Source organism: Oncorhynchus mykiss, chromosome 7 (assembly GCF_057628025.1).
Source record: "Oncorhynchus mykiss isolate SJ-2025 chromosome 7, ASM5762802v1, whole genome shotgun sequence".
In the NCBI taxonomy this organism is placed as follows: Eukaryota; Metazoa; Chordata; class Actinopteri; order Salmoniformes; family Salmonidae; genus Oncorhynchus; species Oncorhynchus mykiss.
The window spans coordinates 33748860-33774653 of record NC_143028.1 but is presented as its reverse complement, the minus strand read 5'-3'; the positions used below and the strand labels follow the sequence as shown (position 1 = coordinate 33774653).

The 25794-nt window shown below is 41.6% G+C and overlaps 1 protein-coding gene and 1 long non-coding RNA gene across 7 annotated transcripts in view; both read left to right on the top strand.

Moving 5' to 3' along the window:
* LOC149982517 (uncharacterized) overlaps positions 1-25794 on the top strand; it is a 305212-nt gene that overhangs the window by 87512 nt on the left and 191906 nt on the right. The gene's annotated exons all lie outside the window — the stretch shown is intronic.
* On the top strand, positions 417-25579 carry LOC110527733 (diphosphoinositol polyphosphate phosphohydrolase 1). Of its 6 annotated transcripts, none has more exons than XM_090240737.1 (6): positions 417-1019; positions 13316-13426; positions 21076-21120; positions 21234-21318; positions 21442-24263; positions 25029-25579. In XM_090240737.1, exons 1-5 carry the CDS (start codon positions 921-923, stop codon positions 21636-21638), a joined length of 537 nt encoding a protein of 178 aa, XP_090096863.1. In that variant the 5' UTR covers positions 417-920; the 3' UTR covers positions 21639-24263; positions 25029-25579. The 6 variants fall into 6 exon arrangements, with proteins under 6 accessions (XP_090096863.1, XP_021464875.1, XP_090096864.1 ...); XM_021609200.3 differs by having other exon boundaries at positions 719-1019; positions 21442-21627; XM_090240738.1 differs by having other exon boundaries at positions 747-1080.

The following is a 25794-nucleotide window of genomic DNA, read 5'->3' as shown; positions in this document are numbered from 1 at the left end:
CATCCCTGTAGCATGTAGAAAGCTGTAATATTGTCCTCTTGTTGCTTTCAAGAGAAGAAAGAGCAGGGATCCCAAGAGTCCTCTGAGGAAGAGGAGGAGGATGAGGAAGAATGTAATGTAATGTAATGGGCTTGCCTTCCAACCGCAGCCTGACTTACACCTTATGTATTTTCCATGGTGCCCGTTACGGAGGGGTGGGGAAATACTTATACGCTATTTAACATAGTCAGTAGTATGTAAATATAATAACTTTAGCAACTAGAACTCACCTTAGAATACTAATCCACAATTGAAAATTAGGCTCTAGTAATTTCTTTAATTTCATATTAAAGGGTAATATTTGGGGAATGTCCTCAATGTTTTTTTTTTTTTTTTACTTGTTTGATCTTAGGTAATAACCTACCAGGTTGCTGTCCATTGCCTGGTGTGCTGAAATATTGTCTGAAGTTTCGCGTGAACACACGTTGTATATGTTATTGTGGTTCATTTTACAAGCTCGGCGTTAACGTGCCATTTAGTCATTGGTATGAATTACAACCAAAGATAGGATATCGGTCTGTTGATAGTCAAGGCGATGAATTCTTCAAAGCATCTCCATGAAATATATCAACAGAAACTAGCGTCATTAGCGTAAATTCTCTACTTCGTTTCGTTTTTTTGACATTCAATATTGTATTCCTCAAAACAAGATACGTAATATCCTAATGCCACCATCGTTAAGATATGCCATGTTACGTTGTTTACGCAGTTATCTTCATAATGGCGACCGTGCTGGAGATGTGCTTATGCTTATGAAAATGAAGCGAAGAAGAAGTTATTTCTCATAAGAAAACGCCGGGGTTCCTCAAAGGAGGACTTTGCGTCGACGACAGCGTCTTTCCCAGTGTTTGAATTACAGTTTTGGTCCATTGGTACCCGAAATGATGAAGCTCAAGTCAAACCAAACCCGGACATACGATGGGGATGGCTACAAGAAGCGGGCCGCCTGTCTATGCTTCAGGAGTGAAAGTGAAGAGGAGGTGAGGCCAAGGATGCTGGGGTGTAGGGTGGGCCGCAGTTCAGGAAAGCACAGATAACATGGTAGATGTTTGTCGCAGTACATTTGTATTACTTTGCTAATTACGAAGATGAATTAGATAGCTAGTTAACGTTAGCTAACTATCTAACTGGCTGGTTGTTACTGGTTTTGGTTTGCTTTGTTGAATCAGCGACCACCCAGGGATAATTAACGTTGAGTTAGCTAACGGTAGCTAGCTAACTGTTTAGCTAGCTGGCAGCTATACTGAGTATGCTATTTATTCTTGCAGCTAACCAAACATTGAAGTTAGAAAGATTATAGCTAACGTCGTTCTCTTTTGTTAGATTGTTAGGTAACTGCTGGACACAGTCACCTCAGTTAGGTAGCAAGCTAGTGAACGCGTAGCTAGCAAACATTACTGCAACAACATATATTGGTAACCGGCTACTAGCTAGCTAACGCGCTAGCCAGCAGTGAGACGTTATCGTCTTGCTAGCTAGCTTGAGCGCTAACAAGCACTACATGACAAAAGTATGTGGACGTCGAATTCCAAAATCATAGGCATTAATATGGATTTAGTTCTGCCTTTGCTACTAAGGCTTTTTGTTTACCTTTATTTAACTAGGCAAGTCAGTTAAGAACAAATTCTTATTTTCAATGACGGCCTAGGAACAGTGGGTTAACTGCCTGTTCAGGGGCAGAACGACAGCTCGGGGGTTTGAACTTGCAACCTCTTGGTTACTAGTCCAACGCTCTAACCACAGGCTACCCTGCCGCCCCGACCTTAGTAATGTTCTAGTGGAAAGTCTTCCCAGAAGAGGCAGGTGGTTAGAGCGTTGGACTAGTAACCAAGAGGTTGCATATTCGAATCCCTGAGCTGACAAGGTACAAATCTGTCGTTCTGCCCTTGAACACCCCAGTTAACCCACTGTTCCTAGGCCGTCATTGAAAATAAGAACTTGTTCTTAACTGACTTGCCTAGTTAAATAAAGGTAAAATAAATAAAAGGTCGGGCAACGATGTTGGGCCTGGCTCAAGGGTGTTTTCCAATTCCTCCCAAAGGTGTTCGATGGGGTAGGCCAGTTGGCTCTGTGCAGGCCAGTTAAGTTCTTCCACATCTTGACAAACCATTTCTGTATGAACCTTGCTTTGTGCACGGGGGAATTGTCATGCTGAAACAGGAACCCCAAACTGTTGCCACAAAGTTGGAAGCACAGAATCGTCTAAAATATCATTGTATGCTGAGATTTCCCTTCACTGGAACTAAGGGGCCTAGCCCAGACCATTTTTCCTCCTCCACAAAACCTTAGTTGCGACACTCCAGCCAACTCTTGGCATTGCGCATGGTGATCTTAGGCATGTGTGCGGCTGCTCGGCCATGACAACTAATTTCATGAAGCTCCCGACAAACAGTTATTGTGCTTCCAGAGGCAGTTTGGAACTCTGTAGTGTGTGTTTTAACCGAGGACATACAATTCATTACTCGTGCTTCATTACTCGGCGGTCCCGTCCTGTGCGCTTGTGTAGCCTACCACTTCGCGGCTGAGCCTCCTAGAAGTTTCCACTTCAAAATAACAACACTTACAGTTGACCGGGGCAGCTCTAGCAAGTTAGAAATTTGATCAACTGACTTGTAAGAAAGGTGGTGTCCTATGATGATGCCACGGTGAGAGTCACTAAGCTCTTTAGTAAGGCCATCCTACTGCCAACATTTTTGATATGGAGATTGCATGGCTGTGTGCTTGATTTTATACACCTGTCAGCAGTGGGTGTGGCTGAAATAGCCAAATCCACAAATTTGAAGAGTGGTCTACATACTTGTGTGTGTGTGTATTGCTACTGCTAGTTAGTATCGTTCTGGTGATAATGGTAACATAAAACACTGACAATCAATGCTTAGCAGCATTATCAATGGCTCAAAACTCATGTCAACTCGTGACATTAGAGCTAGCGATAGTTAGTTAGCCACATTTACTAGATAGCTAGTTAGATATAGGCCTTGCTTAGATTGACTAGAAGTTGGACTAACAACGAGTTATTTTACTCGTTGTTAGTCCAACTTACTATTTTCTAGTTTGATCACAAGCAAACCTTCTTGCCACAGCTCGCATTGATGTGCCATCATGGATGAGCTGCACTACCTGAGCCACTTGTGTTGGTTGTAGACTCCGTCTCATGCTACCACTAGAGTGAAAGCACCACCAGCATTCAAAAGTGACCAAAACATCAGCCAGGAAGCATAGGAACTGAGAAGTGGTCTGTGGTCACCACCTGCAGAACCACTCCTTTATTGGGGGTGTCTTGCTAATTGCCTGTAATTTCCACCTGTTGTCGATTCCATTTGCACAACAGCATGTGAAATGTATTGTCAATCAGTGTTGCTTTCTAAGTGGACAGTTTGATTTCACAGAAGTGTGATTGACCTGGAGTTACATTGTGTTGTTTAAGTGTTCCCTTTATTTTTTTGAGCAGTGTATAACATTTCATACGGAAAGAAGTATGTTCAACAGGAAAAAGATATTAGCAGGTGCGTCTTGTCTTTATCGCGCGCGCATACACGAATTTCCAAGTCTGTGTCCCTGTAGTAAAACTCATATTTCTTACCTGTTTTGGAAGAAACCAGCCTGAAACCTTGAACAAAAACTACTGACACCCAGTGGAAGCCATAGGAATTGCATACTGGGAGCTAGATTGAATTATTTCCCTATATGTTCCATTGGAAGCGCATGGGCTCTCAAAAGAAAAATAATTCCGGTTGTTTTTTCTTTGGAATTTTCTCCTACCATATCTATTGTGTTATAGTCTCCTACATTATTTTAACATTTCTACAAATTGCAAAGTGTCTTCTTTCCAATGGTACCTATTATATGCATATCCTGGCTTCAGTGCCTGAGCAACAGGCAGTTTACTTTGGGCATGTCAGTCAGGTGGAAATTGAGAAAAAAGGACCCTAGCCCTAACAAGTTTTAAAAGGAACCACCAGCTTTCATATGTTCTCATGTTCTGATCAAGGAACTTAAACATTCACTTTTTTACATGGCACATATTGCGCTTTTACTTACTTCTCCAACACTGTGTTTTTGCATTATTTAAACCAAATTGAACATGTTTCATTTTTTACTTGAGGGTAAATTGATTTTGATGTATTATATTAAGTTAAAATAAGTATTCTTTCAGTATTGTTGTAATTATCATTATTACAAATACTTTTAAAAAAATTGGCCGATTATTCGGTATCGGCTTTTTTGGTCTTCCAATAATCGGTATCGGCGTTGAAAAATCATAATCGGTCGACCTCTAGTCTCCAGCCACCCAAGACATAGCCTGTTCTCTCTGCTACCGCACTATAAGCGATGCCAATGAACCAACAGGACCCCAAACAGCTACCCCCAAGTCATACGACTGCTAAATAGTTAGTCCGGGAACTGATTAGGATAACTATTTAACTATCTGCATGACCCTTTTTTGCACTAACTTTTGACTCATCACATCCGCTGCTTCTACTGTTTGTCTATCCTGTTGCCTAGTCAGTTTATTCCTAGTTACAGTGCCTTAAAGCATTCACACCCCTTGACTTTTCCACATTTTGTTGTAAGTCTGAATTTATAATGTATTACATTTAGATTTTGTGTCACTGATCTACACACAATACCCAATAATGTCAAAACCTCTCTCGTCACTCAATGCCCAGGTTTAACTCCACTGTATTCACATCCTACCATACCCTTGTCTGTACATTATGCCTTGAATCTATTCTTCTGCACCCAGAAACCTGCTCCTTTTACTATGTTCCGAATGCAGTAGATGACCAGTTCTTATAGCCTTTAGCCGTACCTTTATCCTACTCCTCCTCTGTTCCTCTGGTGATGTAGGGGTTAATCCAGGCCATGCAGCGCCTAGCTGCACTCCCATTCCCCAGGCGCTCTCATTTGTTGACTTCTGTAACCGTAAAAGCCTTAGTTTCATGCATGTTAACATTAGAAGCCTCCTCCCTAAGTTTGTTTTATTCACTGCTTTAGCACACTCTCCCAACCCAGATGTCCTAGCCGTGTCTGAATCCTGGCTTAGGAAGGCCACCAAAAATCCTGAAATTTCCATCCCTAACTAGAACATTTTCTGACAAGATAGAACTGGGAAAGGGGACAGAGTTGCAAAGTTCTGTCATACTATGCAGATCTGTGCCCAAACAATTAGAGCTTCTACTTCTAAAAATTCACCTTTCCAGAAACAAGTCTCTCACAGTTGCCGCTTGTTATAGACCACCTTCAGCCCCCAGCCGTGCCCTGGACACCGTATATGAATTGATTGCCCCCCATCTATCTTCAGAGCTCGTACTGTTAGGTGACCTAAACTGGGAAAGCTTAACACCCCGGCAGTCCTACAATCTAAGATGGATGCCCTCAATCTCACATAAATGATCAATGAACCTACCAGGTACAACCCCAAATCTGTGAACATGGGCACCCTCATAGATATCATCCTGACCAACCTGCCCTCTAAATACACCTCTGCTGTCTTCAACCAGGATCTCATTTTATTTTTTATTTTACCTTTATTTAACTAGGCAGGTCAGTTAAAAACAAATTCTTATTTTCAATGACGGCCTTGAGTGCCTTGTTCAGAACGACAGATTTATACCTTGTCAGCTCAGGGATTCGAACTTGCAACCTTTTGATTACTAGTCCAACTCTCTAACCACTAGGCTACCCTGCCGCCCCAGGATCTCATTGCCTGCGTCCTTAATGGATCTGCGGTCAAGCGACCACCCCTCATCACTGACAAGCATTCCCTAAGACACTTCAGCGAGCAGGCCTTTTTAATCGACCTGGCCCGGGTTTCCTGAAAGGATATTGACCTCATTCCGTCAGTAGAGGGTGCCTGGTTATTCTTTAAAAATGCTTTCCTAACCATCTTAAATAAGCATGCCCCATTCAACAAATGTAGAACCAGGAACAGATCTAGCCCATGGTTCACTCCAGACCTGACTGCCCTTGACCAGCACAAAAACATACTGTGGCATACTGCATTAGTGTCGAATAGCCCCCGCGATATGCAACTTTTCAGGGAAGTTAGGAACCAATATACACAGGCAGTTAGGAAAGCAAAGGCTAGCATTTTCAAACAGAAATTTGCATCCTGTAGCACAAACTCCAAAAACTTCTGGGACACTGTAAAGTCCATGGAGAATAAGAGCACCTCCTCCCAGCTGCCCATTGCACTGAGACTAGGAAACAATGTCACCACTGATAAATCCACAATAATTGATAATTTCTAGAAGCATTTTTCTATGGCTGGCCATGCTTTTCACCTGGCTTCCCCTACCCCGGTCAACAGCCCTGTACCCCCCACAGCAACTTGCCCAAGCCTCCCCATTTCTCCTTCACCCAAATCCAGATAGCTGATGTTCTGAAAGAGTTGCAAAATCTGGACCCCTACAAATCAGCTGGGCTAGACAATCTGGACCCTCTCTTTCTAAAATTATCCGCCATAATTGTTGCAACCCCTATTACTAGCCTTTTCAACCTCTTTCGTAACATCTGAGATCCCCAAAGATTGGAAAGCTGCCTCGGTCATCCCCCTTTTCAAAGGGGGAGACACTCTAGACCCAAACTGTTTCACACCTATATCTATCCTACCCTGCCTATCTAAGGTCAACGAAAGCCGAGTTAACAAACAGATCACCGACCATTTCGAATCCCACCGTACCTTCTCCGCTATGCAATCTGGTTTCCGAGCTAGTCATGGGCGCACCTCAGCCACGCTAAACGATATCATAACCGCCATCGATAAGAGTCAATACTGTGCAGCCGTATTCATCGACCTGGCCAAGGCTTTCGACTCTGTCAATCACCACATTCTTATCGGCGGATTCAACAGCCTTGGGTTTCTCAAATGACTGCCTCGCCTGGTTCACCAACTACTTCTCAGACAGAGTTCAGTGTGTCAAATCGGAGGGCCTGTTGTCCGGACCTCTGGCAGTCTCTAAGGGGGTGCCACAGGGTTCAATTCTCAGGCCGACACTTTTCTGTTTACATCAATGATGTCACTTATGCTGCTGGTGATTCTCTGATCCACCTCTACGCAGACGACACCATTTTGTATACTGTTGGCCCTTCTTTGGACACTGAACACAACTCTCTTTCCGTGGCCTCCAACTGCTCTTAAATGCAAGTAAAACTAAGTGCATGCTCTTCAACCGATCTCTGCCCGCACCTACCCGCCCGTCCAGCATCACTACTCTGGACTGTTCTGACTTAGAATATGTGGACAACTACAAACACCTAGGTGTCTGGTTAGACTGTAAACTCTCCTTCCAGACTTACATTAAGCATCTCCAATCCAAAATTAAATCTAGAATCAGCTTCCTATTTCGCAACAAAGCATCCTTCACTCATGCTGCCAAACATACCCTCGTAAAATTGACTATCCTACCGATCCTTGACTTCGGCGATGTCATTTACAAAATAGCCTCCGACACTCTACTAGCAAATTGGATGCAGTCCATCACAGTGTCATCCGTTTTGTCACCAAAGCCCCATATACTACCCACCACTGCGACCTGCATGCTCTCTTTGGCTGGCCCTCGCTTCATATTTCTCACCAAACCCACTGGCTCCAGGTCATATATAAGTCTTTGCTAGGTAAAGCTCTGCCTTATCTCAGCTCACTGGTCACCATAGCAACACCCACCCATGGGCACGCGCTCCAGCAGGTATACTTCACTGGTCACCCCCAAAGCCAATTCCTCATTTGGCCGCCTTTCCTTCCATTTCTCTGTTGCCAATGACTGGAACGAATTGCAAAAATCACTAAAGCTGTAGACTTGTATCTCCCTCACTAACTTTAAGCATCAGCTGTCAGAGCAGCTCAAAGATCATTGCACCTGTAAATAGCCCACCTAACTACCTCATCCCCATATTATTTTTTTTCTTTCTATTGTGTTATTGACTGTAAGTTTATTCACTTCAATGTGTTGTGTTGCTTTGCTTTAATGTCCAGGTCGCAGTTGTAAATGAGAACTTGTTCTCAACTGGCCTACCTGATTAAATAAAGGTCAAAATAAATAAAGTGGAATTATGTTTTTAGAATTTAAATGTTAATTTATTAAAGTCTTGAGTAAATAAGTATTCTACACCTTGTTTATGGCAAGCCTAAATAACTTCAGGTGTGTACATTTGTTAAAGTTGCATGGACTCTCTCTGTGTGCAATATGGTGTTTAACATGATTTTTACTACCCCATTTCTATACTCTACATATATATATATGGAGGTCCCTCAGTCAGCAGTTAATTTCAAACACAGATTCAACGACAAAGACCAGGGATGTTTTCCATTGCCTCGCAAAGGAGGGCACCTATTGGTAGAGGGAGAAAATAATCTGACAATGAATATCCCTTTGAGCATGGGGAAGTTATTAATTACACTTTTTGATGGCGTCTCAATACGCCCAGTCAATACAAAGATACAGATGTCCTTCCTAACTCAGTTGACAGAGAGGAAGGAAAACGCTCAGGGATTTCACCATGAGGCCAATGGTGAATTTATAAGAGTTATAGGAGAAAACAACTGAGGATGGATCAACAACATTGTAGTTACTCCACAATTCTAACCTAAATGATAAGAGTGAAAAGAAGGAAGACTGTACAGAATAATAAATATTCCATAACATGCATCCTGTTTGGCACTAAATAATTCTGCAAAAAATGTGGCGATGAAGTTCCATTTTTGTCCTGAATTCAAAGCATTATTTTTGGGCCAAATCTAACACATCTAGTACCACGCTTCATATTTTCAAGCATGGTTGTGGCTGCATCATGTTATAGGTATGCTTGTCGTTGGCAAGGACTAGCACGTTTTTTAGGATAAAAGGGAATAGAGCTAAGCACAGGCAAAGTCTTAGAGGAAAACCTAGTTCAGTCTTTCCAAAACACTTGGAGACAACTTTCAGCAGGACAATAACCTAAAACGCAAGGCAAAATATACATTGGAGTTACTTACCAAGACGACATTGAATATTCCTGAATGGTATAGTTAGTTTTGACTTAAATTTGTTTGAAAATCTATGGGAAGATTTGAAAATGGCTTTCTAGCAATGATCAACAACTAACTTGACTGAGCTTGAAGACTTTTTGAAAGAATAATGGGCAAATATTGTACAATCCAGGTTTGCAAAGCTCTTTGAGACCCAGAAATACTCACAGCTGCCTAAAAGTGATAAAATGTTACTTATGGGGTTGAATCTAATCAAATATGTTTTATTTTCCATGACAATATATATATATATATATATATATATATATATATATATATATATATATATATATATTAATTTATTTTTTATTTTTAACTTTGACATAGTATTTTGTGTAGATCGATGACAAAAAAAATGAAAAATCTATTTTAATCCCACTTTGAAACAATACAAAGTTGAAAAAGTCAAGGGGTGGGAATGCTTTGAAGGCACTGTATGTACATATCAAGCTCCATTACCTTGTATATATAGTTCCTTCAAAGTATTCAGACCCATTGACTTTTTTCACATTTTGTTACATTATAGTCTTATTCTAAAATGTATTTAAAAAAACATCCTCAGCAGTCTACACACAACACCCTATAATGACAAAGCAAAACGTTTTTAGACATTTTTGCAAATGTATAAACTTATTAAACAGAAGTACCTTATTTACTTAAGTATTCAGACCCTTTGCTATGAGATTGAAATTGAGCTGAATTGCATCGTGTTTCCATGGATAATTATTGATGTTTCTACAACTTGATTGGAGTCCATCTGTGGTAAATTCAATTGATTGGGCATGATTTGTAAAGGCACACATCTGTTTATATAAGGTCTCACAGTTGACAGTGCATGTCAGAGCAAAAACCAAGCCATGAGGTTGAAGGAATTGTGCATAGAGCTCTGAGACAGGCTTGTGTCGAGGCACAGATCCGGGGAAGGGTACCAAAACATTTCTGCAGCATTGAAGGTCCTCAAGAACACAGTGGCCTCCATCATTCTTAAATGGAAGAAGTTTGGAACCACCAAGACTCCTCTTAGAGCTGGCCGCCTTGCCAAACTGAGTAATCGGGAGAGAAGGGCCTTGGTCAGGGAAGTGACCAAGAAACCGATGGTCACTCTGACAGAGCTCCAGAGTTCCTCTATGTTTGATGGGAGAACCTTCCAGAAGACAACCATCACTGCATCACTCCACCAATCAGGCCTTTATGGTAGAGTGGCCAGACAAGTCACTCCTCAGTAAAAGGCACATGACAGCCCTCTTGGAGTTTGCCAAAAGGCACCTAAAAACTCTCAGACCATGAGATACAAGACTCTCTGGTCTGATGAAACCAAGATTGAACTCTTTGGCCTAAAGGCCAAGCATCATGTCTGGAGGAAACCTGGCCTCATCCCTATGGTGAAGCATGGTGGTGGCAGCATGCTGTGGGGATGTTTTTCATCGGCAGGGACTGGGAGACTAGGCAGGATCGAGGCAAAGTACAAAGAGATCCTTGATGAAAACCTGCTCCAGAGTGCTCAGGATCTCAGACTGGGGCAAAGGTTCACTTTCCAACAGGACAAAGACCCTGAGCACACAGCCAAGACAATGGAGTGGCTTCGGGACAAGTCTCTGAATGTCCTTGAGTGGCCCAGCCAGAGCCCAGACTTTAACCCGATCTAACACCTCTGGAGAGACCTGAAAATAGCTGTTCAGCAATGCTTCCCATCCAACCTGACAGAGCTTGAGATGATCTGCAGAGAAGATTGGGAGAAACTCCCCAAATGCAGGTGTGCCAAGCTTGTAGTCATCCAAGAAGACTCTGCTGTAATCGTTGCCAAAGGTTCTTCAACAAAGTACTGAGTAACGGGTCTGAATACTTATGTAAATGTGATTTCTGTTTTTTATTTGTAATAAACTTGCAAATATTTCTTAACCTCTTTTTGCTTTGTCATTATGTGGTGTTGTGTGTAGATTGTAACAACGTGGAAAAGTCAAGGGGTCTAATTTAGTGGTGCTCCGATATGACATTTTTGGCTGATACCGATATCATATATTTTCCTTACCAAAAGAAATGATACCGATATTACATTTTTTTTTTCGGCCTTTTAAACATTCTAGTACAGTTAACTATTTAACACACACACATGGACACAGCGGTCTAAGGCACTGCATCTCGGCATCACTACAGTCAATGGTTCAAATCCAGGCAGTATCACATCCGGCCGTGATTGAGAGTCCCATAGGGTGGCTCACAATTGGCCCAGGTTCGTCCGGGTTTGCCCGCTGTTGTAATTAAGAATTTGTTCTTAACAGACTTGCCTAGTTAAATAAAGGTTACACACACTGACCAAAAAGCCATTTTGCTGGCTTTTACTTATGTCGCCATCACCAGTAAAACATAATCAAAACCTATTTCTTTCACTTACTTGCTGTGCTGTTTTGTTGTTCAGTCTCAACCAGGATTTCTATGGAACGCCGTTTGGGTCTTTGTGTGTCACATATACTATTTAACACGATTTGACGTGTCAAATAAAAAAAATAGATCAATCAGGACCTGAATAGGATTGCACGTCACATAATAATTTAACGCGTTCATAAATTTTTTAAGTAGTTATTACAAATTGATTACACTCACTTGTATTTCATTTGTCAAAAACGATTATGCAATGACGCTGGTAAAGTTGTCTTGCGCACCTACAGTGGTGGTCATTTAAAAAAAAATAAAAAAATAGCTAGCTCATGGATGCAAACAATGTTCTTCCCCTAAAACATAGCAAAACAACACCTGTTTCAGTAGCTATATAGTTAACACCTAGCTATATAGTTAGCCAGCTATCTAAAATAACCCTAATTTATTAGACAGTTCTTATTTGACTAATGGTGATCGGACCCATCTGTGAAGCTAGCCACAATTAGGATTAGCCACAACAGTGGACTTTGCGGTTAGCCTTCAAAATAAAAGTACGGCATAATTATATTTATATTTATTTGCGTCACTGTCAATGACACTTTTATTTCGAAGGCAAACTGCAAATTCCACTATTGAGCCTAATCCTTATTGTGGCTAGCTTCACAACACAACCCGGTTCGGTCGAGCCTCACTAGCCAGATGAAGATAACTGGCTGCTTATAATGTTTGCTTTTGGCAACAGGGTTATGTAGCTGGCTAGCTAAGTTAAATTTCAATAGGCGAACAACAAATGGCAACCTAGCTAATACTTACTCACAAGGGTTCCTAAATCATTGCTAAGAATAATAAAAATGAGTGCAGTTTCTACTGGTCATTGTTTTCAGGCTGGTTGTATTGGTGCTAGCTCTAGGTACCCCAGAAGTTAAGATCGAACAAATTACGCTTTATTACCAACGCGATATTGAAAACACATTGTTCGGGGCTGGTGTTGGCTTGTTTGCAGACTTTTTTGCTTTGACAGTGCTACTGTATCTTTTTTGACATGCAAAGATCCAAACGGCGTTCCATAGTATGTATGTGTGGATGTTGTGCAGCTAATAGCAGTGACGCTATTACTGTGTAACTGTGGTAGGGCAACATCTAAAAAATAGTGCACTTAGTGTGTGTACTGGTGCTCGACCAGTCGCGAAAGCCAACATCACTCACGACAGAGAACGGTTGATTGTCAAGGGCAATGAAATCCATTATCTTGGCTTTAATGGATTTCGCCTTTGAGTTGTCTCACTGAAATGTTCTTACTCTTTCAAATGACTGCTCGACTTGACTGCTCGATCCACACAGCAGTCATTGTAGGCTAAGTTAGGAACGCTGTGTTGCGCTCGTAACGCAACATTTTACATGGCGTCATTACGTCATGTGCATACCTATATAACGTAGGTATGTCAGTTTTGACATCGGTTTTGCACATCGGCGTTAAACTAGACATCGGCTGATAACGATGTTGGCATTTTTAGCTAATATCGGCCGATTCTGTGATGTTCACCGATATATCATGCATCCCTAGTCTAAATACTTTCCGAAGGCACTGTAGCTAAGTTATCGTTACTCATTGTGTATTTATTTTTGACTTTTATGTGTTATTACTTTTCTATTACTCTCTGCATTGTTGGGACGGGCCCGTAAGTAAGCATTTCACTGTTACTCTACACCTATTGTTTACGAAGCATGTGAAGAACACCATTTTATTTGATGTGTTATTGAGAATATGTCACCTGTAATTTGAATAGGATTGAGGTGTTGTCTTTCAACTGAGTAGAGAAGTTGTCTCAAGCAACCTGAAACACTGGATTTGATTGATGGTGCTCAATGCTGTATCGTCTTTTTCTGCAGGTGCTGTTGGTGAGTAGTAGTCGTCATCCAGACAAGTGGATTGTCCCTGGTGGGGGGATGGAGCCAGAAGAGGAGCCCAATGTAGCAGCAGCACGAGAAGTCTGTGAAGAGGTTTGTTTCTTTCCCTCTCATTTCATTGACCTTAGCTTATTATTCAAACTACATTCTCACACTGTTCAGGGAACTTGTGGTGTTTTTCATAAGTGGTTATGGATATTAGAAATGGTCTCTTTGTTTTAAGTGTGGCTTTTTGGGTAGACAACCTCAAATGTTTTTTTCTTGCAAATCACACCACACTCAATTACAGTATGGTATTTGCTGGAATGGCAACCAGATATTAAACTGAGATTTGCCATTGTGACTACTGTCATTGTCATACTTTGAAAAATAACACATTTGGCCTGCCATTATTGGTCCCATGCTGATTACCTTGATAAAGCTTGTGGAAACATGGCTATTGAGATCAACATAGGGATGGGTGATATGGCCAAAGAATCGCTAAATAACCTTTGTTGTACAGTTAAAGGTCAAATATACTGCATTTCAAACAGTCAGCGATAATGTAGCGATTTCAGGGCTTTACGTTGTACGCCAATGACGCGCGTGACAAACTGAGCAATCATTTTCGAGACTCAATGTTCATTGATACTCCCGTTTTTAGTGTTATCTGCTATGTGCGCGATTTGACCAGTTGAGACGTACTGTAAAAAGGGTATCGTTAGGAAGGTTAACTTCTCTATTACAGGTTCTAAATAACAGAACCTGTAATAGGTTCTAAATGTTAGTTTTTACCCTGTTATTTAGAACCTGACGGACAATTATAAAAGCTCAAACCAAGTTTATTCAGACAAAGACATGTTTCCACCAGTGGTAGTATATATACCCCAATTTTGGGTGGAGCATACTCCTTCCCTCTAAACATTAAATCTTTATTGTTAGGCAGGAAATTAAGTGATGCGGGCAATGAACCCTTTCCTTCTCCCTTACTCTGACCTGACCTCAGCCCCCATTCCTCACTAAACCACATTTCTCAACCCTTATCAGTGACTGCAACCATGTGATTGCTTTTCCTTTACTCATTACATTCCACGCTTAATTGACTCCACCATATACATTCATCCTACAGATAACCATTCACTTCTCGTGTAGAAACCAGAGTCTGGCACTCCGCATTGCCTTAGAATACTTGATAATTAACAATATTTCAAGTTTATGAGTCAGAACCCATCACAGTAAAAATGTCTCAATGTGTTTCAGTGTCCATATGACCAACTATGTTGGACCAAACCTCAAATGCAAATAGCGAATTGAAACTGCTTGTCAGAAAGGAAGAAGTGATTGCTCATCTTTGTAGTGAGTGGTAGGGGGAGAGGCGTGTGTGTGAGTGTGTAAACAGAGGAAGAGGCGACATGAGAGGTTTCACTCTCGCAAAAATCATTAAGTTTCTATAGGTTTATTTTGGACCTAAGCTTAAGCTTTTGGACCTAAGCTCCTCGTCATTATATACACATATCTGGTCTAAATGGGAAGGTGCACACAGCACAGAAGGAGTGAAGGAGACAAGCCTGAGAACAAGCGGACATAAACCATCATAAAAACGGAAAATAGCAAAACCCTGATTCTTGCGATACAGGCGTTTGAAATATCACACAAAACATACATTTGAAAAACATACATTTGAATTAAAGTGATATATTGCACAGAACTAGCTCAACACATTGTTATTTTGATGTTGGTCAAAGCACATTCACTGTTAGCACTTATCCCGAGCCCTGCTGGGCAGTGCAGTTGGTCTTGATCATACTCTGTTTATGTGTACTGAGAAAGCACATCCACAGTAAGCATGCAGCCAAGACTCGTCTCCCAGAGTCATGTTACACAGGAGTGTTAAAAGTGCCAAAGGGCACATACTGAAATTAAACACTGCCCTTTACACAATGCTGTGGCTGCAGGCCAGACAACCAAGCCACAGGCCCAACTCATGCTCGGAAGGAAGGAACATGTTTCCTCTTTCTATGGAGATCATTTTTGTTTGTTTACATAATGTAGCCTATTCTGTACTAATCACTAATTTAACCATGATGATTGAATATGTTCATTTAAGATTTGTTTTTTTTTGCCCACTAGGGGGTAAAGAGGGTTTCTCTGTTGCCAAGTTGTGTCTCTTCAACTAAGGCTTAGGTTCCAGAAAATAATATGATAACTTAGCTTTCTGAGATAAGCGTTCCAGAAATCAAAGCCTACTTACAAGACTGCATGGACACTTTGAAAGCCTGTAGACTATATGCAGGGCTCTAGACTAATATTTTCCCCTGGTGACCAACTTTTTCAGTTGGTGGCACCAGCCTAGGATTTGGTCGCACCCCCCAAAAAATTGCAGCTTCACGCAATAGAAAAAACAAGTAATCATGTTCTAAAGTAATTCACAGTGCTTTATTAAAGCTAGAATCTTTCTTTGAAACAATGTCACCCCACCACATCAATTAGATTTGCTCACCACCTGCGTCCTCTCTCGCCTCCTTTTGAAAAAGGTCAAAGTTAATCAATGAGAGTTGGCGAGGAGAGTGGAAATGCTCTTGCTTGAAAGGAGACTGTCCTTCTCCACTCGGGTGTCGTTCGGCAAATGACGTTACAGGGATGGATCCCAAAATAAATGTGTAAAGTGCTCAAAACAAATTAAGCTAGTTGTGCAAGACGTTTTATAGATAAAACAATAAGTAGCATATTGATTTTAAATGTGTGCATGTTTTTCTCTGAGAAAACAAAAGCTGATTCGAAGGGGGTGTGGCAGATTTCAAAACTCTTCTGCGGTAAGATAAACATGAGTATCCTCAATGAAAGGTGGCTGTCAAGGTGGGCAGGACAGTCATCCATTTGCCTACTAACGATTTGACACACTCCTCGACCACTTATATTTTACTGTTAACATAGGGCTCCAGAATTTTATTTTAGTCAATAGAGATGGATTTGCCTACATCTTTATGTGCACTAACAGGTATCCTAGGCTAATTTTGTTGGGGCTAATTCACTACGGAGTAAGTGGAAACTCAAAACATATTGGCTAGATCGTTAACCTTAACCGCTATGGGAACGGTGTGTGTCTGTCCCCCCACGGGAAGCTCTATCTCGCCCTCCATTTGGCAAATCTGACCATAATTTTATCCTCCTGATTCCTGCTTACATTCAAAAATTAGAGCAGGAAGCACCAGTGACTAGATCAATAAATAAGTGGTCAGAGGAAGCAGATGCTAAGCTACAGGACTGTTTTGCTACCACAGACTGGAATATGTTCTGGGATTCCTCCGATGGTATTGAGGAGTACACCACATCAGTCATTGGCTTCATCAATAAGTGCATCAATTATGTTGTCCCCACAGTGACTGTACGTACAAACCCCGACCAGAAGCCATGGATCACAGCAGGCATCCGCACTGAGCTAAAGGCTAGAGTTGCCTCTTTCAAGGAGTGGGTCTCTAACCCGGAAGCTTATAGGAAATCCCGCTATGTCTTCCGACGAACCATCAAACAAGCAAAGCAGAGAGAACAGTCTATGACTTCAAGTTTCTTGGTGTCCACATCACCAACAAACTATCATGGTCCAAACACACCAAGACAGTCGTGAAGAGGGCACACCTTTTCCCCCTCAGGAGACTGAAAAGATTTGGCATGGGTCCTCAGATCCTCAAAGTTCTACAGCTGCACCATCGAGAGCATCCTGATTGGTTGAATCACCGCCAGGTATGGCAACTGCTCGGCCTCCAACCGCAAGGCACTACAGAGCATAGTGCGTACGGCCCAGTACTTCACTGGAGCCAAGCTTTCTGCCATCCAGGACCTCTCTTCCAGGCTGTGTCAGAGGAAGGCCCAAAAAATTGCCAAAGACTCCAGACACCCTAGTCATAGACTGTTCTCTCCACTACCTCACGGCAAGCGATACTGGAGTACCAAGTCTAGCTTATTGATGAGCTTTGAGGGCACTATGGTGTTGAACGCTGAGATGTAGTCAATGAATAGCATTCTCACATAGGTGTTCCTTTTGTCCAGATGGGAATGGGCAGTGTGGAGTGCAATAGAGATTGCATCATCTGTGGATCTGTTAGGGCGGTATGTAAATTGGAGTGGGTCTAGGTTTTATGGGATGATGGTGTTGATGTGAGCCATCAACACCATCATAGCACTTCATGGCTACATACGTGAGTGCTAGGGGTCGGTAGTCTTTTAGGCAGGTTACGTTAGTGTTCTTGGGCACAGGGACTATGCTGGTCTGCTTAAACCATGTTGGTATTTCAGACTCAGACAGGGTTAGTACGTGTCCTGGTAATCCGTCTGGCCCCGTGGCCTTGTGAATGTTGACCTTTTTAAAGGTCTTACTTCGGCTATGGAGAGAGTGATCACACAGTTGTCCAGAACAGCTGATGCTATCATGCATGTTTCAGTGTTGCTTGCCTCGATGCGAGCATAGACATATTTTAGCTTGTCTGGTCGGCTCGTGTCACTGGGCAGATTGTGGCTGTGCTTCCCTTTGTAGTCCGTAATAGTTTGCAAGCCCTGCCACATCCGACGAGTGTCTGAATCATACTACACCGGCTTCATCTTAGTCCCGTATTGATGCTTTGCACGTTTGATGGTTCTTCGGCGGGCATAGCGGGATTTCTTATAAGCGTCCGGGTTAGAGTCCTGCTCCTTGAAAGAGACAGCTCTACCCATTAGCTCAGTGTGGATGTTGCCTGTAATACATGGCTTCTGGTTGGGATGTGTACGTATGGTCACTGTGGGGACGACGTTATCAATGCACTTATTGATGAAGCCAGTAGCTGATGTGGTATACTCCTGAATGCCATTGGAAGAATCCCAGAACATATTCCAGTCTGTGCTAGCAAAACAATCCTGTAGCTTAGCATCTGCGTCATCTGACCACTTCCGTATTGAGCAAGTCACTGGTGCTTCCTGCTTTAGTTTTTGCTTGTAAGCAAGAATCAGAAGGATAAAATTATGGTCAGATTTGCCAAATGGAGGGCGAGGGAGAGCTTTGTACGCATCTCTGTGTGTGGAGTAAAGGTAGCCTAGAGGTTGTTGTTTTTTACATTTAACATACTGGTCGTTAGCGAGTTGGGTACTAGCAACACATCAGCCCCATTCATGTACAGAGCGCATAGGAGGAGATTACTGTGACTCAACGGTCACATGGAATTTGACTGTGGTCATAACTGCCGGTCACCACAACAGCCTGACAGGATGCTCTCTGGTGCATCTGTAGAAATTTGTGAGGTCTGAACTGAAAGACATAGGAGCAGGTTAAGGGTTATGCATAGTACCTTGTATTAGTGTCCACAGCCAGTCATCCAGTTAAACGACCTGACACGATGGAGGCAGCTCTACGGCTCATGGAATGCAGCTCTATGGCTCATGTTCTTCACTCATGTTCTCATTATGATATGGACAGGGTGGCCATTTTGAGTAGAGGTGGTTGAGGTTTACCAACGCTATCCAAACCCTGCCTATTCTCCAGTCACCCCAGTGCTGGTCTTCCCCATATGATCTGGTTGAAGGCATGAAGGGTGTGGGATTGATACTGGGGTACATACTGGTATATATTCACTATGGAGTCCAAGTTTATTAATAGGCTGAAACTAGAGGATGCCAGCAGTACGCACCAGCAGCCAAAGCCTATTACCAATGGGACCTGAACCTGCTGGCACAACCATCAGGGAAAAACATGGCCTTCCAAGGCAGTCTGCAGTTCTTTGGACCACTGCTCTGGAATATACTGGACTTATCCACACGGCAGCTAGCTAGCCAGCAGCTAGCTAGCTCAGTAAAAATGCAGCTAGCTATCACAAAAGATCTGTACACAAATTTAGTAGGATATGTGAGTAACATTTTGTATTTATGCTACTGCGTATGATGTGTGTGCTTCTGTGTATGCTGTTTTTATCTAGTCAACTTTTATGTGATGTGTATGTTTTTATTAATTAAATGGAACCCAGGACTCCCTAGAAAACAGTGGCAGTTGTTAGTGGACTATCCTGGCTAAATAAAATGACAATGTATTGAAAACTGGGGGACACAAACAAGATATGCCATTTTCACACTTTGAGTTGTACAGTACCAGTCAAAAGTTTGCACACACTTACTCATTCAAAGGTTTTTCTTTATTTTTACTATTTTTCTACATGGTTGAATATTAGTGAAGACATCAAAACTATGAAATAACACATTGAATCATGAGGTAACCAAAAAAAGTGTTAATCAAATCAAAATATATTTTAGATTCTTCAAAGTAGCCACCCTTTGCCTTGATGACAGCTTTGCACAATCTTGGCATTCTCTCAACCAGCTTCACCTGGAATGCTTTTTCAACTATCTTGAAGGCGTTCCCACATATGCTAAGCACTTGTTGGCTGCTTTTTCTTCACTCTGCAGTCCATCTCATCCCAAACCATCTGAATTGGGTTGAGGTCGGGTGATTGTGGAGGCCAGGTCATCTGATGCAACACTCCATCACGCTCTTCCTTGGTCAAATAGCCCTTACACAGCCTGGAGGTGTGTTGGGTCATTGTCCTGTTGAAAAACAAATAATCCCAAACCAGATGGGATGGTGTATCGCTGCATAATGCAGCAGCAAAGCACCATCACACTTCCTCCTCCATGCTTCACAGTGGGAACCACACATGCTAAATTAATCCGTTAACGTACTACTCTGCGTCTCACAAAGATATGGCAGTTGGAACCAAAAATCTCAAATTTGTATTCATCAGACCAAAGGACAGATTTCCACCGGTCTAATGTCCATTTCTCGTGTTTCTTGGCCCAAGCAAGTCTCTTCTTATTATTGGTGTCCTTTTAGTAGGGATTTCTTTGCCGCAATTCGACCATGAAGGCCTGATTCATGCATTCTCTTCTGAACAGTTGTTGAGATGTGTCAGTTACTTGAACCCGGAAGCATTTATTTTGGCTGCAATTTCTGAGGCTGGTAACTCTAATGAACTTATCCTCTGCAGCAGAGGTAACTCTGGGTCTTCCTTTCCTGTGGTGGTTATCATGAGAGCCAGTTTCATAACGCTTGATGGTTATTGCGACTTCACTTGAATAACTTTTAAAGTTCTTGAAATTTTCTGGATTGACTGACCATGTGTTAATGGCTTTAACCAAATAGGGCTGTCTTCTGTATACCACCCCTACCTGTCACAACACAATTGATTGGCCCCAACTCATTAAGAAAGAATGTCCACAAATGAATTTATTTGTCACAGCTGTTAATTGAAATGTATTCCAGGTGACTACCTCATGAAGCTGGTTGAGAGAATGCCAAGAGTGTGCAAAACTGTCAAGGCAAAGGGTGGCTCCTTTGAAGAATCTCAAATATAAGATATTTGTTTAACACTTTTGTTCACTACATGATTCCATATATGTAATTTAATAGTTTTGATGTCTTCACTATTATTCTACAATGTAGAACATAGTACAAATAAAGAAAACACCTCATTCCAAGGTTTAACTTTTGACCGGTACTGTATATAAAACACCATTTGCTGTGAACCATGACGGGTAGAGGTACTGGTGTGTACACTTTATTACATTTTATAGCAGGATGTTTTATCTAATGGCATCTTCAGGACATATTGTAACACACAAGCTACACACACCTAATGAATCGATTGCCACAGTGACACAGACTCTTAAGATTGAAAGAGTAATGTTTTTAATCCTTAGATAGGATTTTGTTTTGATTCGCTTTCTTGTTTTTTGTTGTTCCACAGGCAGGTGTGAAGGGGACTTTAGGTCGCCTAGTTGGAATATTTGAGGTGAGTTTATGTTATGACATGCTTAGGCATGCTAAAGCTTGTTTGGGAGTGGAGAGAAAATATGGACTTTGTTCTGAAAAAATAAATAAAGGTCAAAACTGTCTATCTTACAGAACCGAGAGAGGAAACACAGAACCTATGTCTACATTCTTATCGTAACTGAGGTCCTGGAGGATTGGGAGGACTCAGTGAACATTGGTGAGTGGCTTTCATTTCAATCTGATTATACTACATTGTTTGAATTCTGGTTATAGATGCCTCTCATGTCTGTCTTTCTAAATGTGTGCCACAATGGTGTCTGTTCTTGTCCCTTTTTAACAGGGAGAAAAAGGGATTGGTTTAAAATAGACGATGCAATACAAGTGTTGCAGTGTCACAAGCCTGTGCAGGCCACATACTTCGAGCCTCTCAAGGATGGTTGCCTGACCAGCAACGGGACACCCCTGGTGGCCACGATAGGCGGAGACCTCTCCCCAACCTACAACATCAGCCAGAGCTCCGTGTCGGGTATCAGATAACTAAAACACAACCCCAGGAGCTCTTGCCACCACTCTCCCTCTTACTACTTTTTTAATTTTTTTGTCTCAAAATAACATGGTTTGCCTTGCCAACTCATTTGTGCCAGAATTGTGGTGCAGACTTGACAAGGGTTGAGTGAAGATTCTGAAACAATTTGGAAATGTAATTTTTGACCCCTTGTTCGTTTCGTTTTAATGAAAATTTCATGAAGCATCCCTCTCCCTCATTCTCCTACCTTGAACACACCCTTAGTGTGGTGTTTATTGAATGCAAGAACTACTTTTTACTGTTGTGATGTAAAAGTGTATACTTAGTGCTTAAGCGCAATGCTTTCAGTGGTCTTTTTAATGTCTCTTCTTTTGGTTATTGTCTGTGTATGATTGTGCCCAAGAGCCTGTTTTCCCTCTGTTAAGGATAGGAAATGTTCTCTGCATCTGAATAGACAGTTGTAGGAAGTGACTTGTTTTACATGAGCGCTGGCTATGTTTTGCACATTGGGGTCACCTGATACAGATTGTGCAGCAGGTAGTCTTTGGTGGTAACTAAGTTCTTTTGAATTCTCATTTAGCTCCGCATTGTGGTTCTTGGTATTAATATCTTGCAGATTTCATCAGAAAGACGAGGCCCTTTTCCCCATTTGACCCGATTCGTCATCGTCAAGTAGCCTATACATTTTCCCTTAGTCTGGAAGCTAGCTAGCCATTTCTTTTAGGCAGAAAAAAATATATATAGAAAGAATGTCTACTCAAATATGTAGCACAGTCCCCATTTTGGTGAGTTAGCATTGAGAGTTTACCCTGGTGTTTTACCCAATAGCCTGAGACCCTTTCTTTCTCCACAGTGTCCATACCTACTTAACGGTCTAGTAGTCTGTTAGTAGTGGTTCACTACAGACACCGAAACAGTAAGCAGACCCCCCCCACCGACCAAAATGTAATAGTTTATAATTTATAATGGCATGGTGTGAACAACTGCAGTCTTCCTCCATTTATTTTGTGCCATCCATGGACTGACAATTGCCTTCACACAGCACCTTTTTATCCAGTTTTCAGATTCTCACCCCTTACTTTAACCTCTGTTTTATATCAGATGTTTACATTGCATTCATAACATTTTATTTTTCACTTAAACAAGCACTAGAAGCTGTATATCCGAATAACGTAGATTTTTTGGGGGGAGGGGGTCAGTAAATTTTTTTTTTACCCTTTTTAGTATTGAATCTGCATCCCCAAAACAAACACCTGCTTGATATTGAAAGTAATTGAATCTAAAATGCTGTCTTTGGCTAGATGCAGAACAAACAAACAAGCCTTGTACAGTTTGAGACCTTGTTTTTAACATGTAAAAATGCTTTGAATACTATTATTTTTTTCTTAAACGTCTAGCAAATCTCTAGCCAACCTGCTATACTTGCCTTAGATGTGGCATGGAGCAGCTGGCTCAATACTGTGAAACTGGAGGCCCTGTAGATAGCATGTAAGACGTTTTTATTGTAAATTGTTTATTTCTGTATAGATCAAAGGTGAGTACCCTTGACAAAACAGTTCCTCTGATGCATTTGTGAGGGCTATATTTTGCTCAGCCATGGCTATAGAGTTGACTCGATCCCTAAACAAAGGGTGGCGTTGGCTTTGTAAGGTTTGTTGACGAGTTGCTTTGATACACAGTACATGTTAAGGCTGAAGAACAAGTAAATGTTGCTAGCTTTGTCTTGGGGGAGTGAAGACCCCATTTATCATGAATGATATAAGCAGCAGAGATGCCTCAGATGTTCTACAAAGACCAGAGGCTGAGGTGTAATAAAGTGAAGTCCATCATAGTTGAATTGTTAACATACAAAATTGAGGGTTTCCACTGGGCTGAATGCTGTTTCCAGACCACTACCATAGAGCTTTTGTCATTATCCTAGTCTTCTGACAGAACCAACTCTTATATGTATTATCTCTTCTGCCCTGTCATTGTTGCAGTAGCTCATCATTCGCCCTCCAAAATGAACATTATATACACTCAGTGGTCAGTTTATTAGGTACACCACCCCATTCCCGAAAATAGTTTGCTCCTCCAGTGTCACGTGGCTTGCTATTGTTATAAAAAGGAGGCATCCAGTTACCGGATGGGCACAGATGGGCTAATGCGGCAGACGACCACACCAGGTTCCACTCCTATCAGCTAAAAACGAGCGTCTCCAGTGTGCACACAATCACCAACATCACCTGGTCAAACGAATCCCGGTTCCTGTTGAGTCATGCTGATGGCAGTCAGGATTTTACATAAGCAGCATGGGGCAATGGTGTAGGGGTTGTTTTCCTGGCACATGTGAGGTCCCTTGGTACCAATTGAGCAATGTTTCCATGCACTGAAGAATTCAGGTTCTGGAAGCAATGGGGGTCTGACCCGGTACTAGATGGGTGCACCTAATAACTGGCCACCAAGTGTATGTTATCCCCAATTCCAGACTCAAGGTCTACTCTATAATGTAAGGGTTGAACTAAATTGGTGAGTGGATTACTGATATCAATAGAAATTTTACTTTGAACCATTTATTGCTTTTTTATAAACTAGGTGGTTCAAGCCCTGAATGCGGATTAGCTGACAGCTGTGTTATACCAGATTTTATTCCACAGGTACAACAAAACATTTTGAACTGCTCTAATTACATTGGTGACCAGTTTATAATCGCAATAAGGTAACTCGCGGTTTGTGATATATGGCCAATATACTATGGCTAAGGGCTGTGTCCAGTCACTCCGCGTTGCGTCGTGTGTTTAAGAACAGCCCTTAGCCATGGTATATTGGTCATATACCACACCCCCTCTGGCCTTATTGCTTCATTAAATGAGCTGCATCGAAAGGTGTGGGGGGCTAAGTCTTGGAACTGTCTAGTGGAAACCAATTTTTCCAATACCACCTTAGCCCCACAGAGCAGAATAGATTCAGGCCTATTATTGAATTTTGTGGTCAGCCTCCCTTAAAGTCCATTTTCTTTATATGATAACGAGCTATCAATCAAATTAGAGATGGAATTGGAAAATCTCTGATAAAGTGAAGGGGTTCTATTCAAAATGGGCACAAGCGAGGGCAATGAATGTGGATATCCATATGTAACAGCCGATGAATGACCACTTGTTCTTTAACCTGTTTGTACTTTTGTCGATTTTCTTGTGTTCCTGACAAGATATATTGTACATACTAGCTAAAGCAGCACTTATAGCTAGATACACTTACTGACTAAAGAATAAGGTTTATTTTTCCCCTTTCCTTCCATCTCATATATAGTTCTGTTAATATAATGAAAGTTGGGTTTAATATTTCTCATTAGGAAAGGGGTAAGTACTGTATAAATATACCCTGCTCGAGACCTTTAAGAAATGCATTTCTCTCTTCCTTAGGATGATTTCACACAGCACGCAGTGAAAGCCGGAAGGAGTGGATGTAGGCATTTTAAAAGGCTCAAATGCAGCCTCTGCTCAGATAGGCCTCCTTGGTCCTTCACCGGAGTGATGTAAAAACCTGCCTATATCACACCACCTAGTGGTCAGGCAGTATTCTGCAACGCATGTGAAACAGTTTTGCCTCAGTCAGGGAATGTCCACTTGAGGATTCTTGCATTCTCAGCAGTATTTGGATAGTGACTACTCTTAACAGCTTGATTATTTTTCTATTGGACCATCCTGTAGGAGGGGTAATACGCCCTTGCTATATACAAATTGATAAAGCAAAATCACAATCAGATGGGATTCAGTGAAGAAAGCTATTTGGGCTACCTAAAATGTAAGAGTGTGAAAGCCCTTGACCTTCCCTACATATTTGTAGTATCTGTTTTCTCCAAAGTGTACGTCACTGGAATATTTACTATTGTCATTTGGGACTGTGAAAAACCAGTGAGAAGACTGAAGATTGTAATATAAATGTGCCAACAAATAAACACCAGTATTTCAGATCTGGATTCCATTTGCCTTTTTTTGATCATTGTAAAAGTGTCTAGCTACTTGGTATTCCACTTTTAATACCTGTATTTACTATAGGTTGTTGATAAACCCCTGACTAAAGGACTGTACTTTGAATAACCTCTGCCACACTTTAGCTAGTATAATTACTGTAGTGTGCAAAATAATAAATCTCCAGTCCACACAAACAATGCTACATTAATCCAGA

Excerpts from the sequence above, each read along its gene's own strand:
- LOC110527733 (XM_090240737.1), top strand. The coding sequence starts at position 921 with ATGATGAAGCTCAAGTCAAACCAAACCCGGACATACGATGGGGATGGC. Across the intron at positions 1,020-13,315 it reads GGAGTGAAAGTGAAGAGGAG|GTGCTGTTGGTGAGTAGTAG; the intron begins GTGAGGCCAAGG and ends CTTTTTCTGCAG. Across the intron at positions 13,427-21,075 it reads CACGAGAAGTCTGTGAAGAG|GCAGGTGTGAAGGGGACTTT; the intron begins GTTTGTTTCTTT and ends GTTGTTCCACAG.